The following is a 21,287-nucleotide window of genomic DNA, read 5'->3' as shown; positions in this document are numbered from 1 at the left end:
CTATGCTTGGCTGTTTGTTGTGCCCCCCCCCCTTCATTAATTCTGACCCACGTTGTGCACGTCTTCCCATCGTTCATTCTGACCCGCATTGCACAAGTACCGTACCATAGGGTCCCAGCTATCATACTTTTTCCAACAGCAGTGCTTCAGAAGTGTTTTTCAGTGCCCAAAAATATACTCCCCCCATAAAACAACTTGTTTTATGTATTATCGAAGGCTTTCATGGACGGAAATACTGGGTTGCTGTGAGTTATCCGGGCTGTATGGCCATGTTCCAGAAGCATTCTCTCCTGTTGTTTCACCCGCATCTACGACAAGCATCCTCAGAGGTTGTGAGGTATATTGGAAACAAACAAGGGAGGTTTATATATTTGTGAAAGGTCCAGGGTGGGAGAAAGAACAATCAGCTAACACCTCCCAACAAAGGATTCCCCTAGGCAGGAATCAGCCAGCCCTTGAAGCTGCGAAGATTTGCGATGCTAATCAAGGTGATTAACTGCAACATTCACACTTGCCTGCAACAGACAAGAGTTCTTTCTCCCACCCTGGACATTCCACAGATATATAAACCTCCCTTGCTTAGTTTCCAATATACCTCAAAACCTCTGAGGATGCTTGCCATAGAGATGGGCGAAACATCAGTAGAGAATGCTTCTTGATCATGGCCATACAGCCTGGAAAACTCACAGCAACCCAACTTGTTTTATATCATACACTCAAGAGACAAAGATTAAGTAGACTTGGATAAAAATAACATATTTGGTTTACTCACAACCTTCATGTGTTCAGCATACACAGGTGCAAAACTTATCAGTCCAGTTTCAGATATGTTTGAGATAATTCTCTGTACTATCTGGCCAGAACACTTCTTATAGCAAAACAACAGGTGTGTGATCTGAGGTCTGAAGTTTGCTATCAGCAGTCTGTAGTAATCTGCTATGATCATGTGGCCTGTAGTCTGCAATAGTCTGTCTGTCTGCAGTCTGCTATAGCTCATGGGGTCTACAGCCCCTTTTATAACTTCTTAAGAACCATAGAGCAAAGGAAGCTGCATACCAGAACATACATATAAAGAGTAAGCAACGGGATAATAGATAAACATTACTAGAGAAGGCTTGAAGAAGGATGTCATTTCAACAGTGTGGGGAATAAGCAAATTGGATGTACATTTTATTTAGTCAGAGTAGTGAATGCTGGATTTAATTACTCCGAGCACTTAATTAAATAAAAGGCATCATTGGATGTGCCTATGTGGCCTGTCAAGTGCAGATGTGACAAGAAATGGGATGTATCTGATGCATCAAGTTACGGTTTGTAATGTACATTCAGAAATGTGTAAATGGTTTATTCTTCGTTATTAAACGGGGTCTGTGTATGTTTTATGGCAGGCAAGGGCCAATATGGGCCCTCCAGGTGTTTTGGACTTCAACTCCCATAATTCCTAACAGTCGGCACCAGATCCCATTTGATCTTGGAAGGCCGAAGTTTGCCCATGCCTGTTTTATGGACTTGGAACCCAGACACATTTTTCACTGCAGCTAAAAAAAATGTTTCTGATCTCCTATTCAGTGTTCTTACCTGGTTCAGGTGCACTAAACCCCTTTGTTAGGGATAACACAAAGACATAACTGAGTGCATCAAGTTTTTATGAAATGCTCTCCAGATTAACTGACTGTTCCTGAAGCCTCCCATATGTGACCATTGCATGTTTTGTGGGAAGCAACAAGCAGGAGGGCAGATGTGCCTGGTTACATAGAATTGTAGAGTAGGAATAGAACCCAAGGACCATCCTGTCCAACCCCATTGTGGCATGTAAGAGAAGCACAATCAAAGTACCCCCAACGGATGGCCATCCCGCTTCTGCTTAAAAATCTCCAGAGAAGGAAACTCCATCATGCTCCAAGGCATGTTCTACTGTTGAGCAGCTCTTTCTGTCAAGAAACAGAAAACAAGCTTGCACCCTCTTCAATGTGGCATCCTGTCAAATAATTAAGCATGGCTATTATGTCCCCTTCTTTGCCTTCTTTGCTCCAAGCTAAACATTCCTAACTTCCACTCTTCATAGGACTTGTCTTCCAAACCTTTGGTCATTTGAGTCGCCCTCCTCTGGCCATGTGGTAGCTTGTCAGTATCTCTCTTGAATTGTGGTGCCCAGAACTGGACACAGTGTTCCTGACGAGGTTCATACTAAAGCAGAATATAGTGAGGCTATGACTTCCCTCGATCACAACACTATACTCCTGTTGACGCAACCTAGATTGCATTGCCAGTTCCTTCCTCTGAAATATAGGCTAGCCCAGGCATGGGCAAACTTTGGCCCTCCAGGCTTTTTAAACTGCTGCATCACACTTTTGACTCAGTTATGGCCTACTAAGGCCCCTTCTACACTGCCATATAAAAGCCATATTATCTGGTTTGAACTGGATTATGTAGTAGTGTAGACTCATATAATCCAGTTCAAAGTAGATAATGTGGATTATCAATTTTGATAACCTGGATTATATGGCAATGTAAAAGGTACCCAAGACACCTAGATCCCTTTCAAATGGACTGCTTCAACTCAGGTGTCACCCGTCCTTTATTTTTATTGCCAAAGTGTAGGTCTGTGTATATTTGTCCTTACTGAAATTCATTGTTAGTTTTGGCCCAGTTCTCTAATTTCTTAAAGTTATTTTGGATTCTGATCCTGTCCTCTGTGTATTAGCTTTCCTTCCCAGTTTGGTGTCATCTGCAAATTTGATGAACATACCTTCTATTCCTTCCTGACATGTGAAGGAAACAAGTGTGTGCACGTGTCCCTAACAAGATGCCAGCCTCTATGTGGGTTTGAAGAAAATGGATAGTGAGATTTTTCTCTCTCTCATAATTCTAGAAACTTGTGTCATCTACTGAAGTTAAACGAGGCAGATACAAGGTGGTACAAGTTAGGTATTTCTTATCTGAAATTCTTGGATTTCAATTTTTTAGGGATTTTTAAACACCTATATTTGTGTAAATTGATATCTTGGAGATGGGATGCAAGTCTAAACATGGAATTAATTTGTGTTTCATATAAACCTTATACACATACGGTAATCTGAAAATAATTTTATACATGAAACAAAGTTTCTGTACATGGAACTATCATAAAGCAAAAGTGTCACTTTCTCAGCCACTTATGTGGACAATTTTAGAGTGCTACTACTGTCCTTACTGGGGAAATTACCATTATTAGAACTCTGTTACCTCAAACCCACCCACATTCATTCCTTCACACACCCCAAAGGAAGCAGAATTAGCAACAGCCAGAAAACTTCAAACTGACACTGACAATTTATTAAATTTCCCACCTCGCCTCTGGTTGTCTCAGAGGCAGAAGCAGACTCATACCTCTTCCAGTGAGGCTGGGAGTCCTAGCCAGCACCTCCAGGGCCAATGGGAAGCGAGCATGGCAATTTTCAATTGTTCTATACTGCTATAAAGAACCCATGGGTTCCCAGTTGGGTTGTGTCAGTACTTTAAGCGCTAGCTCTGCTGATACCCTCTTTGGCCATTGAGAATAAAAGACTTTGATTTTGCCTTCACACCCATCTGTGCTTCTTTGAACCTTCTGGCTACTTAACATTCCAGGCTTCATAAATCCCACAATTGAGGGGAGTTGAAACCTCTTAACAAATTTGGAAACCACGAAGGGATTCAAACCCTCCTTAGTGAAAATTTGATCTTAAAATTAAGGTGATGCCTGTTGTTCATTTGTTCAGTCGTTTCCAACTCTTCGTGACATGGACCAGCCCACGCCAGAGCTCCCTGTCAGCCGTCACCACCCCCAGCTCCTTCAAGGTCAATCCAGTCACTTCAAGGATGCCATCCATCCATCTTGCCCTTTGTCGGGCCCTCTTCCTTTTTCCTTCCATTTTCCCCAGCATCATTGTCTTCTCGAAGCTTTCCTTTTTTCTCATGATGTGGCCAAAGTACTTCATTTTTGTCTCTAATATCCTTCCCTCCAATGAGCAGTTGGGCTTTATTTCCTGAAGTATGTACTGGTTGGATCTTCTCGCAGTCCAAGGCACTCTCAGAACTTTCCTCCAGCACCACAGTTCAAAAGCATCTATCCTCCTTCACTCGGCCTTCCCTATGGTCCAGCTCTCACATCTGTAGATGTGATGCCTAGCCAACTGAAAAACAAAGAATTCTGCTTAGCGAGTTGTTAGCTTGGATACATTACAGTGTGATCATATAAATATTCAGATATAAGCCACTTTGTTCAATGAGACAATACAAGGAGATCTACATAAGATTGCATCCTTAACTGATCTCATTTGCAGCTGTTTCATGCTCTAAAGGCACCAGATCGCCTCTGATCTTAGAAGTTAAGCAGGCCAAACTCTGGTTAGAACTTGAATGGGAGACTGCCGATGAATACCAGATGCTAGTGTATATTTCAGAGGAAGGTACTTCTATGTATTGTCGAAGGCTTTCATGGCTGGAATCACTAGGTTCTTGTGGGTTTTTTCGGGCTATAGGGCCATGTTCTAGAGGCATTTCTCCTGACGTTTCACCTGCATCTATGGCAAGCATCCTCACTACCTCTGAGGATGCTTGCCATAGAGCAGGCGAAACGTCAGGAGAAGTGCCTCTAGAACATGGCCCTATAGCCCAAAAAACCCACAAGAACCTAGTGAAGGTACTTCTGCGTAATACTTGCCTGAGAAAACCCTGTGAAATTCAGAGGATTGCAATAAGTCAACAGGGGATTTGAAAGTGCATATATACACATCCCTTTGTGATTAGTTGAAAGTTCTCATTATTTCTGTTATCTAAGACTGGTTCTACACAGCCATATAATACAGTTTGAAAGGCATTACATGGTCAGTGTAGAAACCTATAATGTCTATCAAACTGTATAATATGGCAGGGAAGAACCATCATATTCTCGTTGCTCCTTTTGTTAATTTCACACAGGAGAACTTTATTACGTTATATTTGAGAAGGTATCTAGCATCTGGAAGTTATAAGAAGAGTAATTATCCACTATGAAGATCTTAGAGCATTTGCCGTAGAGGCAAATCCCCTCTGAACAGATCTTGCCAAGAAAACTTAATGATTTTGTCTTAGAGTCATGATAAGTGACATATAGCTGAGAATCTGCTAATTTGTGTCAGTGTTCACAAACTATAGATGTATATTTATTGAGGCATTTCTTTGGTTCAGGAGCAGCCATTCTACAGGTCGGTTTTCTGCCGTGAGAATCTCTGACATCTGTATAGAAAGCCAAAAATGCTAGAAAATAAAGTTTACTTTCTATGTGGAAGAACTGGCTTTAATTTTTTTTAACAAAATTGGAATCCTATAACTCTTTTAAAGGGTGAATTGCTGCTCCTGGAGGCTTCACAAATAGGCTTGGGGTCTCCATGTATCCCAGGGCTGTCTTTGCCCACTTCTGATGTCATTCAAATTGTGCCAAGTACATCCTTTTCCCATTGTTTTGAGTTGAAGAGGGTTCAGTTTTCTGAGAAAACAGGAACTGCTTCTGGTGTCTATTTTAGGCTAAGCATGCCCAAGGGACTCATAGCTTTCTTTCCTCACTGCTGCTCCAATAGTAATCCCTATTTGCTTCTAGCTGGAAGTCATGAGATTATTTCAGTTCCCGACCAAAGTGCTACTTTGGGAATTCTGACAGCAGTCCCAGCAAGGAACAGACCAACTTAAGTTCAGTCCCTTCATTTCTTCTGTAGACCTCACTCCTGTCAATGGAAAAAAGTGACTGCTGACACATGAAAAGGACTTCTGTAGTGATGGAAAATAATAATAATGATCATTAATAAATAAACTTCATTTATATCCTGCCCCCTCTCCCAAAAGGAACTCGGGGCATCTGATGTGCCCTTTTCTTTCAGTGTTGATTCATGAAGGAAGTTGGGAAGTGAATGTAGTGAGTATGTTTATGAACAGATCCATCAAATTTAATATGGCCTTGCTTATAATATGGCCTTGCTTATAAGCGGCCCTTCCCAGCCTGGTGTCTGCCAGATATAGTCTCCAAATGTTTCCATCCAGAATGGCCAAAGGCATACTTACCCAACAGCATCAAAATAGTTACAGGGATGTTACAGCGCAAAGCTGAAGTACATAGATAGTGTACCAAGGCTAGCTGCTAGAAAATCCCCCACATGGGATATTCAGAATTCTTAAATTTTACTTTTTTGACTCTCAGAATTGTTAGTCAGTTGGCCCTCCACATCTACACTTTTGTGGATTGTATTATTTGCAGATGTTGACCATAGAATTGTGCTAGAGGACCCACAAATTCCTAGCGAGAACACTTCTATAGGCATTTCTAGGACCTACTGCACAATTCTATAGTCAACATCTTGCAGTTACAATGCAGAGCAAGTTGAGATTAAAGTATAATGTGGTACCTGAGTTGTGGGAGTTCCCAAACAGGCATGAATTTAAGAAGGGAGAACTGCATTATAGTAATGAAAGTAAGAGTTAAAACTGGATATGTTGCAAGACTGCTTGTCCTTATGTTTTAGCTATATTCAGAAGAAAGGGGAGTTTCTGGTGGCATCTAAGAAAGCGTCAATGTCTGAAGCTGTACTTCCAAGATTTGGTGAACTAGAGCACACACGTCTTTGAAAATGGCTTCTACTTTTTTCCCAGGTTTTACTGAAAACAACTGCTGGAGACATTGACATTGAACTATGGTCAAAAGAGGCTCCCAAAGCATGTCGAAACTTTATTCAGCTTTGCATGGAAGGTAAGATAGAGATTCCTGTGATTTTGAGAGTATATATTTGCATGTCAGTGAAGGCACTGCATTTCAACAAGAATACATAGTCCTTAACGTATTTCTTTACAGTGCATTATAGATTACACTGACTTATCATTTGGAAGTATAGAACCACAATTAGGAATACTAAAAAAAAAAAAAAAAACCAAAATGTTAAAAACGGTCAGTTCCTATTTTGTCTGCTGTTAAGAATTCATAGCAGCTTCTGATAAATGTGTTGCCGTTTGTGAAGGGAGAATAATCAGAAGTTATTGTTATTTCACACAGGAGCATATTACTTTTTCTTGTAATCCTTCTGCATTTGTGAAAACACTCTCGATTGGAGAGGGGCTTGACTTGCATGGGAGACTTTTCTCCAAAATCCCATCCCATTCATCAGTGTTCTCATGTTTTCCTTGAGTCCTCTAACAATTTCAGAGATGGAATTTTTCAGGATTTCATAGAAGTTAAGATGGCAGACCTCATAACCTCTGAGGATGCCCGCCCTAGATGCAGGTGATACGTCAGGAGAAAATGCTTCTGGAACATGGCCATACAGCCCAGAAAACTCACAACGACACACTCCTTCACACTATTTCATATTCAAACCTCCATGCAATTGACTCTGCCTCTTCCAAGTCTTTGGATCTTACTGAAGAGAGAAGCAGAGTTTGAACAAGGAAAAAAGAAGCAAAAGATAGAAGGTCATGATCTGTGAGTCCTGGTCCAGTCTTAGAAGAATTGAAAACATCTGACTTTTGTCCCCCACTTGATTTATTTTTTTGTCAAGGAAGGTTGAGACTATTTTGACAAGAGTCATTCAATTGAAAGGCTAACAAGGCCTATGTTTTGTGATTTCCAGTAGGCAGTGTTGGGACAGTCTAGATATTTTTTTAAGCTTAGGATCTTTAGTTAATAAAATATGGATTACACGTGTTTTGATTTTTACAATGTATAAACAAAGATATATTAAGAGATCCACTGAGATCTCCAGCAAAGTGAAATTTGGGAGCTGCTACAAAAGAAAATCGGGGAATAGAGAGGAAATGGGGTTTGTCCACATATGAAACCAGTACTTGTCCCCCCCCCCCCCCCCATCAGTAATTTTATTTGAAATAAAAATTTTAAACTGTTTCTCAATTTTGTAATGGCTGAAAGTTTAGAAAGTTAACAAATTTTCTTCATTTTTTCATGTATAAGTCATTCAAAGTAGTTTTCTTTGAAAGGATGACATTTCTCTTAACATCCAGAGCTCAGTTACCAGTGGGACATTTGCTGCAATTGTAAACTAATACAATACAACATTTCTTTTCAAAGTAGTTTTCTTTGAAAGGATGACATTTCTCTTAACATCCAGAGCTCAGTTACCAGTGGGACATTTGCTGCAATTGTAAACTAATACAATACAACATTTCTTTTCAGATTATTACGACAACACAATATTTCATAGAGTTGTTCCCGAATTTATAGTGCAAGGTGGAGATCCAACCGGTACTGGGGAAGGAGGAGAGTCAATCTATGGTGCTCCTTTCAAGGTAAACCTCTGTTTATGTGGATTTCACTTTCCATTGGTAAAATATATTTGTCATTTTGTTGTGCTTTGGTAAATAAGTGCTTCTAACTATTTGTTAATTGGGATAGCTGAAAACAAAGATCTTCCTGGTGTGAGTTGTTTCTGATGTAATTAAACTGTTTTTGTAAGTTGTCACTTGATCCATATTGCAAGTCCTTGGATCTTTTCTACTTCAGTAAATTATATGAGTCACTTTTCCAGAGAAGATATTCATACATTTTAGGTCAACACAAGTTTGAAGTATATAATGAAAGCAGGTGTTGCTTTTAACTACTAAATAATGGTTTTTGATGTTATATACTGAAGGTCATTCTGTGCTTATGAATGGGCAAGCTGTTGAATAACAACAACCAATTAAACTTGTCCCTTAATTGTTTTTCCTCTTAATTCACAGGATGAATTCCACTCACGACTGCGCTTTAATCGGCGAGGACTGGTTGCCATGGCAAACGCTGGGCCTCACGATAATGGCAGCCAGTTCTTCTTTACTTTGGGTCGTGCAGATGAACTTAATAACAAGCACACCATCTTTGGAAAGGTTTGCCCAACTTCAGTCTTGCACCTTTTCCTATTGGATCTTGGTTTGTTTACTCAGAAATATCAGATGAAAGTCTAGTGAGTCATTGAAACCCCCTTGAAAAGGTGTTTTGGGCTTTAATCTAAAAACAAGGTTGCATTCTGTTCATTATAAATGATATCAAGTACAAAAGATAATAAAACAAAGAACAAGTAAACTGATAATTACAAAAACTTAATCTGGAGTAAGAACCCACCTAAGGCGCATCTATGTGTACCCTGAAATCCAAGGCCAATCTGGAGGAGGAGGAGGAACCCTACAGCAGCAGTGGAGCAGAATCCAAACTATCCAGTTCAGTCCTGCGATTATCACCTTGCTGTCACTGCTGGAGCATTGGGATTGGTCCTGAACATTCCTGGCGACCTTTGGTGACATCAGTAAAGTTGCTTGCCCAACCAGAGAGAGGTAGAAGAGTGATCCCATTTTTTTGCAAGGTCCCATGTATACTGCCATTTAATTCAGTTTCACATTGCAGTTTAACTGCATTGAAGTGCATCATATGGTAGTATAGACCCATATAATGCAGTTCAGTGCATTATGAAACTACATTATATGACAGTAGAGATGGGGCTCAAGACCTGATTGCTTCCAAAGGGATATTTTGTTAGTCTCTTTCAAGACAAATAGTGAAAAAAAAGGTTATGGCACCTTAATGATGCCATGTTTAAAAAATTATCTTCATGTCTCTTTGATTCAGTCTTCAGATCTATTTTGTCATCCACCAAACCTAACACATGTCGTCTCCCACACTATTTTGCTTGTGTCTCAGTGTTCCAATTTGTCCACTTCAGACTGTAAAAAAGCTTTTATTGATTCCCCCCCCCCCCCTTCTCTCTATGGCTTCTTGCCAGCCTCTGCCTTAAACCCTTTACAGTTTAAAATGATTATTTTAGTTTCCTACTTAGTATCCATACAGCAGTACATACTCAGAAGTTTGTTAAGGAAAGTAAAAGCAAAAAAAAAAAAATAGAATGAGAGGCAGATAGATCAACCATAAAACAAAGTAAAATGTAAGCACAAGCTGACAAAAACAAAATATCAACACTGCTTAATCATTTTTCCTTCTCTTTTTCAAGCCTGTGAGGGAACAAGTCTTTCTCTCTATAACCAAAACAGCCTAATCTAACTTTTTTCTTATAAGGTACTTGTTTGTAGGAAGTCTGTTAGAATACATTCATTCTTATTGATTTCTAAATCAATAATAGCATGAAGTAGACAATGAACAGGCAAACAGGTGAGCATCTGTAGTTTTCCAAGTGTTGTATTGCAACTGCTGTGATGCCTTATCATTGACTGCAATGACTTGGGCTGATGACAATTGTAGTCCACAACATGAAGTGTCACAACTGATGATTACTACTTTATTGTCTAAACTAAGGAAAAGATGAAGGATGAACGTATCTGAGTTTTGGGGGGAAAGTGTGGGCTACAGGCCCCTCTGAAACCCCCTTGACTTCCTAAAATGTTTGACTGTCTCCCTGGTCCCTCCACCAAAGCAAGTTTTTGTTATGTTTTAAATCAATGGTTCTCAACCAGTAGGTCCCCAGATGTTTTGGCCTTCAACTCCCAGGAATCCTAACAGCTGGTAAACTGGCTGGGATTTCTGGGAGTTGTGGGCCAAAACACCTGGGGACCCATAGGTTGAGAACCACTGTTTTAAATGATAAGGTGATGGCCCCTTTTCTACTTTGGGCATTGAGCTTTATTTGTCGTTTGCTAAGGTTCTGACATTACTTAGTTAAAGACCTTGTAGAAGAATATGATTCCATAGCATTGAGCCATGGCAGTTAAAGTGGTGTCAAACTGCATTAATTCTATGGTGTAGGTGCATCCTAGGAAACAGTAAAGCAATAAGCATCTCAGTATCTTTTAGTAGTAAGAAGAAGCACAGTGATAAAAGACACAATTACCGATACATCAATATGTCTGTATTTTACATAGCTATGCTACAAGATAGAAAAATAGCACTAGTGCAAATGAACAAATGTGCTAGGGAACCTTTCCTTGAATTAACTAACAAAAGAAATTTCCAGTTGTGTGTGTATATTTGTCTTCAAGTTACCTGTCAACAAACTATGCATCATTGAAAACATGGCTGTGAAGCTACTGGGTTATTTTCTTCTATTTGAAGTCTAGCCTAGATTCCTTAGTTTCTTTTTCTTTTATAAAAGTTTGTCTTTGCATCTCACAGCAGGACTGCTGAACAACAGATATGGGGTTTTAATCCTGGGAAAGCGGGTTGAGCTCCCTCTGTCAGCTCCAGCTCCCCATGTGGGGACATGAGAGAAGCCTCCCACAAGGGAGGTAAAACATCAAACATCCAAGTGTCCCCTGAGCAACGTCTTTGCAGACGGCCAATTCTCTCACATCTGAAGCGACTTGCAGTTCCTCAAGTCGCTCCTGACATGAAAAAAAGAACAGTCCTTGTTTATGGAAAATTAGTAAAGTGAAAATACAAGTTTTCATACGCTAACATCAGTACTGTTTTTTTCACAGTATGTGTGAAATACATAATACATGATAAAAGGTAAGGTAAAGTTTGTCCCCTGAGTTTAAGTCCAGTCGTGTCCGACTCAGGGGTGGTGCTCATCTCCATTTCTAAGCCGAAGAGCTGGCATTGTCCGTAGATGCCTCCAAGGTCGTGTGGCCAGCATGACTGCATAGAGCGCCGTTACCTTCCCGCCAAAGCGGTACCTATTGATCTACTCATATTTGCATGTTTTCAAACTGCTAGATTGGCAGAAGCTGGGGCTGACCGCGGAAGCTTACACCGCTCTCCAATTTCGAAACTGCGACCTTTCGGTCAACAAGCTTAGCAGCCCAGTGGTTTAACCCACTGCGCCATCGGGGGCTCCCAGTACATGATGCATTTTTCTAAAACTATTCTGAACATCCTTTGAAGAAGACATAATTGCTATACCTTTTAAAAATCTTTTCCTATTTTACAGGTTACTGGAGATACCGTATACAACATGTTACGACTTTCAGAGGTTGAAACAGATGCAAATGAAAGACCAAGCAATCCATATAAAATAAAATGTACAGAGGTAAATATAATTTTTTTCTAAACAGACGAAAATAATATAAAAATTGAATTAATTTCTTGTATTGTACTTTTATTGAAGAAATTACCAGGCCAAATCTTGTATATGACAGTTGCATATTTTCAAAATTACTGAAACTTCACTGAATGTTGTTCTGTATTGCTTGGGTGGTTTTAGAACAATATTATTATTTTATTGGAGAGTCTTAAAGATTTGTAAAATAATCTCCCTACAGGTTTTATTTAATCCTTTTGACGACATAGTTCCAAGAACCAGTAAAAAGCTGAAGAATGAGAAACCAATGGAAGAAGAAAAGAAGGTCAAATCCAAGGGCACAAAGTAATTAAAATCTTTCCTTCCTACAGATTCACTTATAAAATTATATTAAGTAATTAGGATGTGATCTGTGTGTTACTGCTAAATGATAGTAACTTCAAATAACTTCTTAATTATATAAAGTAAATATAGGGTATAGAGTGAGCTTTTATCTTTTTTTGAATTGGGTTTATTATGAAATTAAGTAGAATAAAACATTTATTTTTGCTTTTTTTCTTCTGGAAGAAATTTTAGCTTGCTTTCTTTTGGAGAGGAAGCTGAAGAAGAAGAAGTGGAAGTCAACAAAGTTAGTCAGGTAATAGTTTCAGATTGACCTCCTGTGAAACTTTCCTCTTAAAAAACGTACTTTGTTTTCCTCAGCTCTGTTCACCTTGCTGTCTGTTATAACTATATTGCTCAGCAATAAAAACATTGTATTCTAATGCATGATGCCAGAATGTCAGAAGCGAATTGAGAATACAATTATAATGCATTTTAAAAACCCACAAACAAAGGTTAAAACTTGGCATTATACTAAATTTCCTTTGATCAGAAGCTGGCCACTTGGAGTGCCTCTGGTGTTGCTGTGAGGCAATCCTCCATTGTGCATGTGGCAGGGCTCAGACTGCATTGTCGTGGGTGGTCTGTGGTTTGCTCTTCTCCGCACCCCCATGTCATGGACTCCACTTTGTAGCTCCATTTCTTAAGATTGGCTCTGCATCTCGTGGTGCCAGAGCACAGCCCGTTCAGTGCCTTCCAAGTTGCCCAGTCTTCTGTGTGCCTAGTTTCTCATCTGGTATCAAGCACAGATTGAGGTTCCAGGTTTTAACCTGCTCGTTTTGGACTCTCGCTTGCTGAGGTGATGCCAGATATGGGACACTGAGTCTAAACAGGAACAGGAATCTTGTGGCCCTCTTGATATTGTTGGACACAATCCTCATAAACCCAGGAGAATTATAGTTCCAGCAGCTGTATCCTGAGGAAAGCAAATTATGGCTCTATGGCATAATTGTGGCTCAGGCTGCATGCTCAAGGCCACCCTTACATACCCTAAAGTATAGTTTAAATTAACCATATTTTAAAGAACATACATAATAAGAAACTGTGAATGATTGAAAATGTATATAAAACTTCAGTACTCTTGCAGTTGCTTGAGAGGATCTGAGAGGGGATTACTTGAACTTCACTCTTGTAGCACTTAATCATAATTTAGTGCTACTTTCTTTTGTATAATATAATACTACATTATGTCAATAATAGCCTCTATTGAGTGGATAGTTTATCCCTGCAAAGGGAGCTGGAGCTGAGAGATTTGAACCTCCGACCTTTTGGTCTCAGTCCTGCCGGCTCAAGGGTTTAACCCATTTTACCACCGGTGGCTCCTTAGCTCAACAGTATTACCAAGAGTATTGAAGATAGCTCGGAAACTGCAGTTAGTGCAAAGGTCGGTGGCCAGATTACTTAGGCCCGTCGCAAACTAGGTTCCTGCTGGAGAAAACCTTGCTAGCAAGTCCCTGACGTCATGAGCCTGCGCCTCTCTCCCCACCCCTTTCTCCGCCCCTTTCTCTTTGCGAGCGTGGTTTTTCCTTTGCTAGGGCAGCATTGCCCGCATTTTCTCTCAGTTGAATTCTGCCAACTGAGAGAAAATGCGGGCAATGCTGCCCTAGCAAAGGAAAAACCATGCTCGCATGGAGAAAGGGGCAGAGAAAGGGGCGGGGAGAGAGGCGGAGTCTCGTGACGTCAGGGACATGCTAGCAAGGTTTTCTCTCGCAGGAACAGAGTTTGCGACGGGTCTAACAGGAGCTGGTTATAGAGAGCATACCATGCCCCTGCTAAAGCAGATCCACCAACTGCCCTATACAGTTCAAGTCCAACCTACATCTCTTTCTATGCATCTCTTTCTATGAACCAGGACAGGCACTAAAAACTATCAGGGAGGCCCTATTCTCGGTCCCACCCCCATCTCAAGAACGGTTGGTGCGGACGAGACAGAGGGCCTTCGTGGAGGTGGCCCCCCATCTTTGGAATGCCCTCTCAAGGGAGATCAGGCTAGCTGTACTTCCCAAGCCTTCCATAAACAATTGAAGACATGGTTCTTTCGACAAGCCTTTGACCACATTTAGACTCCTTTAATGAATATATGCACTTTACAAGACAGACTAATTACTGTTGTTTTTACCTTCAGCTATTGCTGTGTTCTATTGATTTTAACTAGGGGGCATTGTGAAGTTGTGATGTTTATGTTGATTTATATTGTTATTGTTTTTACACTTTCTGTATTTGGTGTGGTTGCACCTCAAGTGCCTTGTGAGCCACCCTGAGTCTCTCTGGGGGATGGTGGCAGGGTACAAATAAAGTTTATTATTACATTTATAAAAACCAATATGATTTGTTCAATTTGTTTTGTATATGGTTGTTTCTCCTACTTTCTGTTAGTTTCTGATGAGCTGGATTTATGTTGAAGTCTTGGTCTTTGCCGGTGGAACTAAACAAGACAAACAAGACTGCACAGACGTTTTTCTGTATTTGCCAGAGATTTTGGCTAATTTCACTAGCATAGATTGTATGATGTACAAATGAGAATATTTTGCATATATGCCATTCCTTGCTGATTCTTTTTTTCCCCAAATTTTAGAGTATGAAAGGAAGAAGCAAAAGCAGTCATGATTTACTGAAAGATGACCCCCTCCTGAGTTCAGTCCCTGCAATTGAAAGGTTAATATGCTACTTGCTAATTAGCATCTGTGCCAAATAAGATACATTGCATCTCTGTTTATGTATTTGCTATGCCATAAACCTGCAATTATCTGTTACTGTTCTCTTCCTTCCTCATCCTGCTAATGAAGATGATTCTGTTGAAAGATATAATTATTAAAAACATTTATGAGCTGCCTTTGGGACAAACATTCTCAACACAATTAAAATCATTAAGAACATAATAAAATGCAAAACAATAACTTTCCTATGCACTTGCCTAACTCTCTGTTTTTTTATTTTAAGGTTATCCTGTAAATTTAAAGCTGAGATGGAGTGAGATAGCCCCCAGAAGTGTCAGGGTGTGTTCGAAATGGTGTCTCAGCTGCCTTGAAATTATATTTGTCATAATGCAGAAACAATAGACATAAAGGAATTTCACCCTTCTGTCAAAACACACAAAAGCATATACAACCAGCTTCCATATCCATGGATTCAACCATCCATGGCTTGAAAATATATATGTAAAAATCCCAAAATCAAAACTTAATTTTGTTGGGCGAGTGGGCTTATTAATAAAAGACCCACCTCATAAATGTACAGCAGAGTAACTTATTAGCAGCAGCATGACCCAGCACCAGTAGTCCAAAGTGATAAAAAGAACAAAAATGCACAAACCAATGTTATCTCTCCCATAGGAGGCTTTTCTTTATTGACAAATTATATGGTTGCACTATTTACAAGAACAAGGTTCAATCTTCACATTGGAGTTTAACATGAGGCCTTCTCATACTGAGGCTTACCTCACACTGTGAGGCCAACATCACACAGAGGCTTCTCTCGAGTAAGGCCTACCTCACACTGTGAGACCTTCTCTAACAAACTAAGGCCTACCTCACACTGTGAGGCCTTCTCACAGACTAAGACCTTTCTCCCACTGAGGCAAACTAACACAGAGGCCTACTAAGCTACAGGCACACCTGCTTGTATAAAACTGCAGCTTTTGCTGACTCATTGCATCCATTTAACTCTTTCAGTGCTTGAATCACATTTTTTGTAATTTAAAATAACTAGTTAATTTTTCTACAAATTTCACCCTTTGATATAATCCCCTTTTTATATAATGGGACTAAAGCATCCACAGAGTTTGGTATTCACAGGATGAAGGTCCTGAAACCAAACAGAGAGCAGGAACCTACTGTATTTGTACAAGAATGTTACCTTCTTCTTCTAGCCCATTTCAAAATAATTTGGCTTTTTTAATTGAAAGGCAACAGGGATCTCTTTGTGCTCCTTACTCCACCATAATTTGTCTATCCTGTAGGCAGAGGTGTCGCAGTTGTGGCCCTCCAGATGTCCAACTCCCAGAAGCCCTAGCCAGCTTGTCCAGTGGCCAGGAATTCTGGGAACTGAAGCCCAAAATGCCTGGAAGACCACAAGTTTGATACCACTTCTGTAGCCCATTCCTTTCCTCCCATCCCATTTACTCTCTGGTCCCTCTTATCTACATTCCTCCTCTTAGCTCCCTTGTCTCTCCCCTTTCTTCCAAAATTCAGATTACATTGTTCTGTATGGAATTGCTCATGGGCTGTGCTGTGTCAGTTGTATTTTCAGCAGTAGCAGCTACTGTTTCTGAATATTAAAGTGGTAGATATTTATAAAGGATGGTGCTATAAGTGTTGGACTAAAGGACGACAACTCAGGGCCCTTCCAAACAGGACCAAAATCTAAGTTTCTTTCTGGATTAGCCTAAGGTGTCCAAACAACACCTCAAGCTAAACCAGTTAAACTTGAAGTCACCTTCCCAGGTATGGGGCCTGTTGAGATTGACTCTTGGAATTGCCTTCCGCAGGGGTTTTGGCAAGCTGTCTGGCCTCCAGTGTACTAGAAATCACTAAAAAGGCCAGCTTCTAGTGGGCTTTGAGCCTGTGTAAATGGGCCCTCAGACTAAAGGTATCTCTGTTATGGTTATTAGCATTTTTGAAACATTCTGGTTCTCTATACGGTTTTGATGGTTATGAGTGGAATTCCTATAACTGAAATCTTTTATATATGTTTCTATTTGTACTCCCCTGCTTTTAATTGTCCATTTTATGCTGCAAGAAAAGTACTCTTGACTTGGTAATCTCTCTTCACCTCCAAGAGCCCAGTGCCCATGCAAATATTATTGAACCTAAATGAGTTTATTAGTTTTTGCCATCCTTCAAACTAATTAAGTGAAGCTTCTCAAAACTCCAGCATTTTCAAGGTTTTGACTTACTTGACTAATTTGTTCAGTCTTCCTCTTTAGATTTAATGTGGGTATTCCTGTGGACATGGATGGAAACAAGGTTATACATATGGGTGGCAATGAACACTTACTGAAAAAGGCCCAGACTTACACCTGCCTTTTCTCTACATTTATTACTTACAGTATCTGGACTGCTGGGCAAAGGGAAAGAGAACGTAGCAGAACCTTTGAGACTAAAAATAATGGGAATTTTAGGGAACTGGAAGCCAGCGCAGCCAGTAGAGGGCATCTGTCCGCAGACTGCAAGCAGCCTTGCTCTTTCTCTGATTCTCCCTTGTCTGTAACAGACACAAGGTTCTCAGATAATCCTTCCACAGTTTCAGTAAGGACAGCAAACAGGGAAAAAAATTCCAAATATGATTTTAGGGAGGCCTCCCCTTTTGGCCATTATGGTTGATAATAAGGAGGTAGAGCAGTCTGTGCTAACAGAGAATGCTTGATTTCCTCGTCTTCTTCCAACGAGGATGGAAAAGAGATAGTTTCATGTGTCTGTCACATCTCTCTGTGTCTTACATTCTTTCAGCTTTCTTGTCAACTTATGAATTTCACAGTGGCTTCTTAGGCAAAGAATACTCAGAAGTAATTTTGACAGTTTCTTCCTTTGAGATATAGCCTGGTATTCATTGATCATCTCCCATCCAAGTATAAACAACAGATGCTGCTTAGCTTCCAAGAGCAAGCAGGATCTGATGTCTTTAGGGTATTCTGTTCTACTTTTAAATAAGGTAACTAGAGTTCAAGGTGGGAGGGAGAGGAATCCTAATAGTATCCTTTGCTGCCGTGACTCTGCCAGTATAGGCAGTTACAGCAAAAGGAAATGTACTGTAAACACAGCAGACTTGAAAGTAAGGAGACGTTGAGAACTACTCTGTTTGGATCTATCTACCAGCGTATTATAGAAGTGTAGCTACTAGTATTATGCACGAACACTGTTTTTGCTTGCACCTCCAGAGCCATGTGGAAGTGACGTAGTGCAGGAAACCATCTTCATATAGTCTTTAAATGTGTTGCAGAGTGAAATTGGAAGCCTCCACTGCTTCCTTGCATGAAATTGCCATAGCCACCATGGAAAGAAAAAAGGAAGTCCCAGAGAATAGTAAATATAGCACAGTAGATTCCCAGAATATGTAGACCTTTCTCTGGGATGGAATTGATAAGTAACCCATTAGTATGTGTGATAATAAGGAGCCCTTGATAGCACAATGGGTTAAACTGCTGAGCTGCTAAACTTGTTGATCAAAAGTTTGCAGGTTTGAATCCAAGAAGTGGTGTGAGCTTCCGCTGTCAGCCCCAGCTTCTGTCACCCTAGCAGTTTGAAAACATGCAAATGTGAGTAGATCAACAGGTGCCACTCCAGTGGGAAGGTAACAGCGCTCCATGCAGTCATGCCGGCCACATGACCTTGGAGGTGTCTACAGACAATGCTGGCTCTTCAGCTTAGAAATGGAGATGAGCACCAACCCCCAGAGTCAGACACAACTGGACTTAATGTCAGGGGAAAACCTTTACCTATCTATAATAATAATTCTTTCTATTGAGCCTAGAGGTGCAGATGGAGCTCTTAAAAACAGATTAAGGGGTTCATGTCTATTTTTTAAATGGAATGAGGCAACCTCAAAAGCCTTCAGTTCTAGCATTTAAAGCTTTTGTAGCCTCGTCACTGTTTGTCAGAGCTTCCATTCCCTGAGCCAAGGCAGGATTAGAAAATGTGCCCATGGAAAGCTCTAAACTTAGGCAGGATATTATAAAGTTGGCACTTAGGTAGCTGGTTTCATGGTGGATATTCTTCAGTATTCCTTCTGGAGTATGGCACCTCTCATGGCTTCCAGGTACTGCCTGTTATTGAAAAATGAAGGTCAACACTAAATCTACAGCTGTCCTGCCAGCTTGCCTCTTCAAATGGAGTAGATAAAATGCTCTTGGAAGAGATATTAATAGAAACTTTAAAAAAATTAAAACTTTACATTCCAGAGACAGAAGATGAAAATAGAATAATTAAAAACAAACAAAAACCCAAAACTAATTATAAGTAAATTTAAATCTTTGTAGATTTCAGTACTAAGGAGCAGAAGCCATGCAAACATATGGAACAGCTACCAAGGCAGCAAAAATCAGTCTTTTAACAAAAATGACAGGTCGTTGATCACAGTATCAGCATTCCATTCTGTATAATTTAGATATTTAAAATACTTAGAAATCTACTTATGTACTTTTTCTTGCCTTTCAGTGAAAAAGCAAATGAAAATGATATTTCAGATGAGGTGAGTAGCATTTTACTTGATAGTTTTGCAGTTCTGAGCTGTGAATGGGCCTCTTTCCCAAGAGAAACGTGAAATAGGAGAGGGATAATTTCCCTTCATCTTTACAGCTTCCCCTTGAGCACAACAATCAGCTTTGAAAGGCTGAGCGATCTATCAGAGTAGGTTTTAGTGGAGGATGAAGAAGAGATGAAAGCTGCATTGGATAAAGAGATGTCCACTCATACAGTGGTTGAATTTAGCCTATAAAACTGTCCCTTTCTTTGATTATCATTCATGAATAATACCATCAACCTTTGCGCATCAGGGTCCATATTGTTTAGGGATTTACAGGAATAATGGACACCCCATAAATGGGGAGTGGCAGTATAGCAAGACCCCTCATTCCTGCTGTATGTATAACTTGAATATCAGCATAGAATTGAGGGTGAATGTAATTAAAGTGATACTGATAAGAAGCATCAAATAATGGCTTTGAATGGTTCAGGTTGAAAAACACATGCGAGTTGAAAACAAAATACGGAGAGAAGAGGCAACAGCTTTAACTCAAACCATTAAATTCTCAAAACAGGAGATTTGGCTTCTTCTTGAGGAGGTCTTTAAAAAAACAAAATGTATTTTCTTCATGTAACGTTCATGATTTTTGTTATCTCTTTGCCATCCATCCATATCTATCAACTGGCAGTCATCTTTGGTGAAACAAAGCTTGCAGATATGAACAAAAATTAATGAATGAACTCATAGTCTGTTTCTTTAGGAGGAAGAGGATGGATATTCTGATGAAGATGATGCTATTGATAGTGATGAAAAAAGTCAAATGAAAGAACGTATTATGCAGAAGCTAAAGAAAGATTCCAATCTAGCTGGTAGAAAAACGACCAAAGAATATGAAACAGAGAAGAAAAGTAGTCGCAGGTGAGTAGAGCACTACATTGAACTTACTGGACATAGTAAAGAAACCTTTCCATTATTCCATCGTGGGCATTTAAACAAAAATTATAGGCTTATCTGACATATCCTTACGTTTTTTCTTCAAAGTCACTTTTTTTTAAAAATGCTATCTGCCTCCAAGTTGACTCTGATCTATAGAATCCCTATCTTGGGTTTTCATGGGAAGATTTATTCAGAATGGTCTGCCGTTGCCTCCTATTAGAGTGCTAAAAATCAAAAGATTTATCATTTGCAGTGATGTATTTTGTTATAGTCATATTCCTATAATCTGCCCAAATATTTTTACCTGCTCTTTAAATTTCTAAAGTTCTAGGTTTTTTTTCATTCTTAAGATTTTTTGGGGTGGCACATAATACAAGGTGAGATATGTAGAAGAAATATAAATTTGAATATTCTACTTTTCCATGAAATTTGCTCTCAGAGGAATCATTACTGCTTGGTCACGTTTTACTAAACTGCTTGAGCATACTTTAGTTTGGTGGTTTTTATTTTTAAGAGTCCACTCATGGCAACACTAAAGCCTTCACATTTAATCTAATCTAAATATCTCATTTGTTAGTATGCCTCCTATTTCCTGATTCTTCAGCATTTAGCATTTCATCAGAGTTCAGTGTCTCAAAGAACCCAGCAATGCAGAATTACTTTAGTAAGCCATAGAAGTATCTACCATATGTGAAACCTGCCCGTTTATTTGCAGATTTTGTTTAAAATGGTAATAATTGGGAATTTCCAAATGTGTTGAAAACTGGTGATACGCCACATTGTCCGGAGAGAATTTAGAGGATGCTGATTCAGGCTTGTGTTGATCAAAGAAGGCAGTGATTCATGGATCTG

At 39.7% G+C, this 21,287-nt stretch overlaps 1 protein-coding gene across 3 annotated transcripts in view; it reads left to right on the top strand.

The window, feature by feature from the left end:
* Positions 1 to 21,287, top strand: part of CWC27 (CWC27 spliceosome associated cyclophilin) — a 122,645-nt gene that overhangs the window by 1,115 nt on the left and 100,243 nt on the right. For all 3 annotated transcript variants that reach the window (XM_060761551.2, XM_060761552.2, XM_067464583.1), the window contains exons 2-10: positions 6,643 to 6,739; positions 8,174 to 8,286; positions 8,719 to 8,862; positions 11,850 to 11,948; positions 12,181 to 12,284; positions 12,507 to 12,576; positions 14,896 to 14,975; positions 19,472 to 19,505; positions 20,260 to 20,417. In XM_060761551.2, coding sequence (XP_060617534.2) covers positions 6,643 to 6,739; positions 8,174 to 8,286; positions 8,719 to 8,862; positions 11,850 to 11,948; positions 12,181 to 12,284; positions 12,507 to 12,576; positions 14,896 to 14,975; positions 19,472 to 19,505; positions 20,260 to 20,417 — 899 coding nt within the window. The remainder of the gene's footprint in view (positions 1 to 6,642; positions 6,740 to 8,173; positions 8,287 to 8,718; positions 8,863 to 11,849; positions 11,949 to 12,180; positions 12,285 to 12,506; positions 12,577 to 14,895; positions 14,976 to 19,471; positions 19,506 to 20,259; positions 20,418 to 21,287) is intronic.

The sequence above is a fragment of the Anolis sagrei genome, chromosome 2 (assembly GCF_037176765.1).
Source record: "Anolis sagrei isolate rAnoSag1 chromosome 2, rAnoSag1.mat, whole genome shotgun sequence".
In the NCBI taxonomy this organism is placed as follows: domain Eukaryota; kingdom Metazoa; phylum Chordata; class Lepidosauria; order Squamata; family Dactyloidae; genus Anolis; species Anolis sagrei.
The sequence above is the reverse complement of the archived record's forward strand: the minus strand, read 5'-3'. Positions and strand labels throughout refer to the sequence as shown.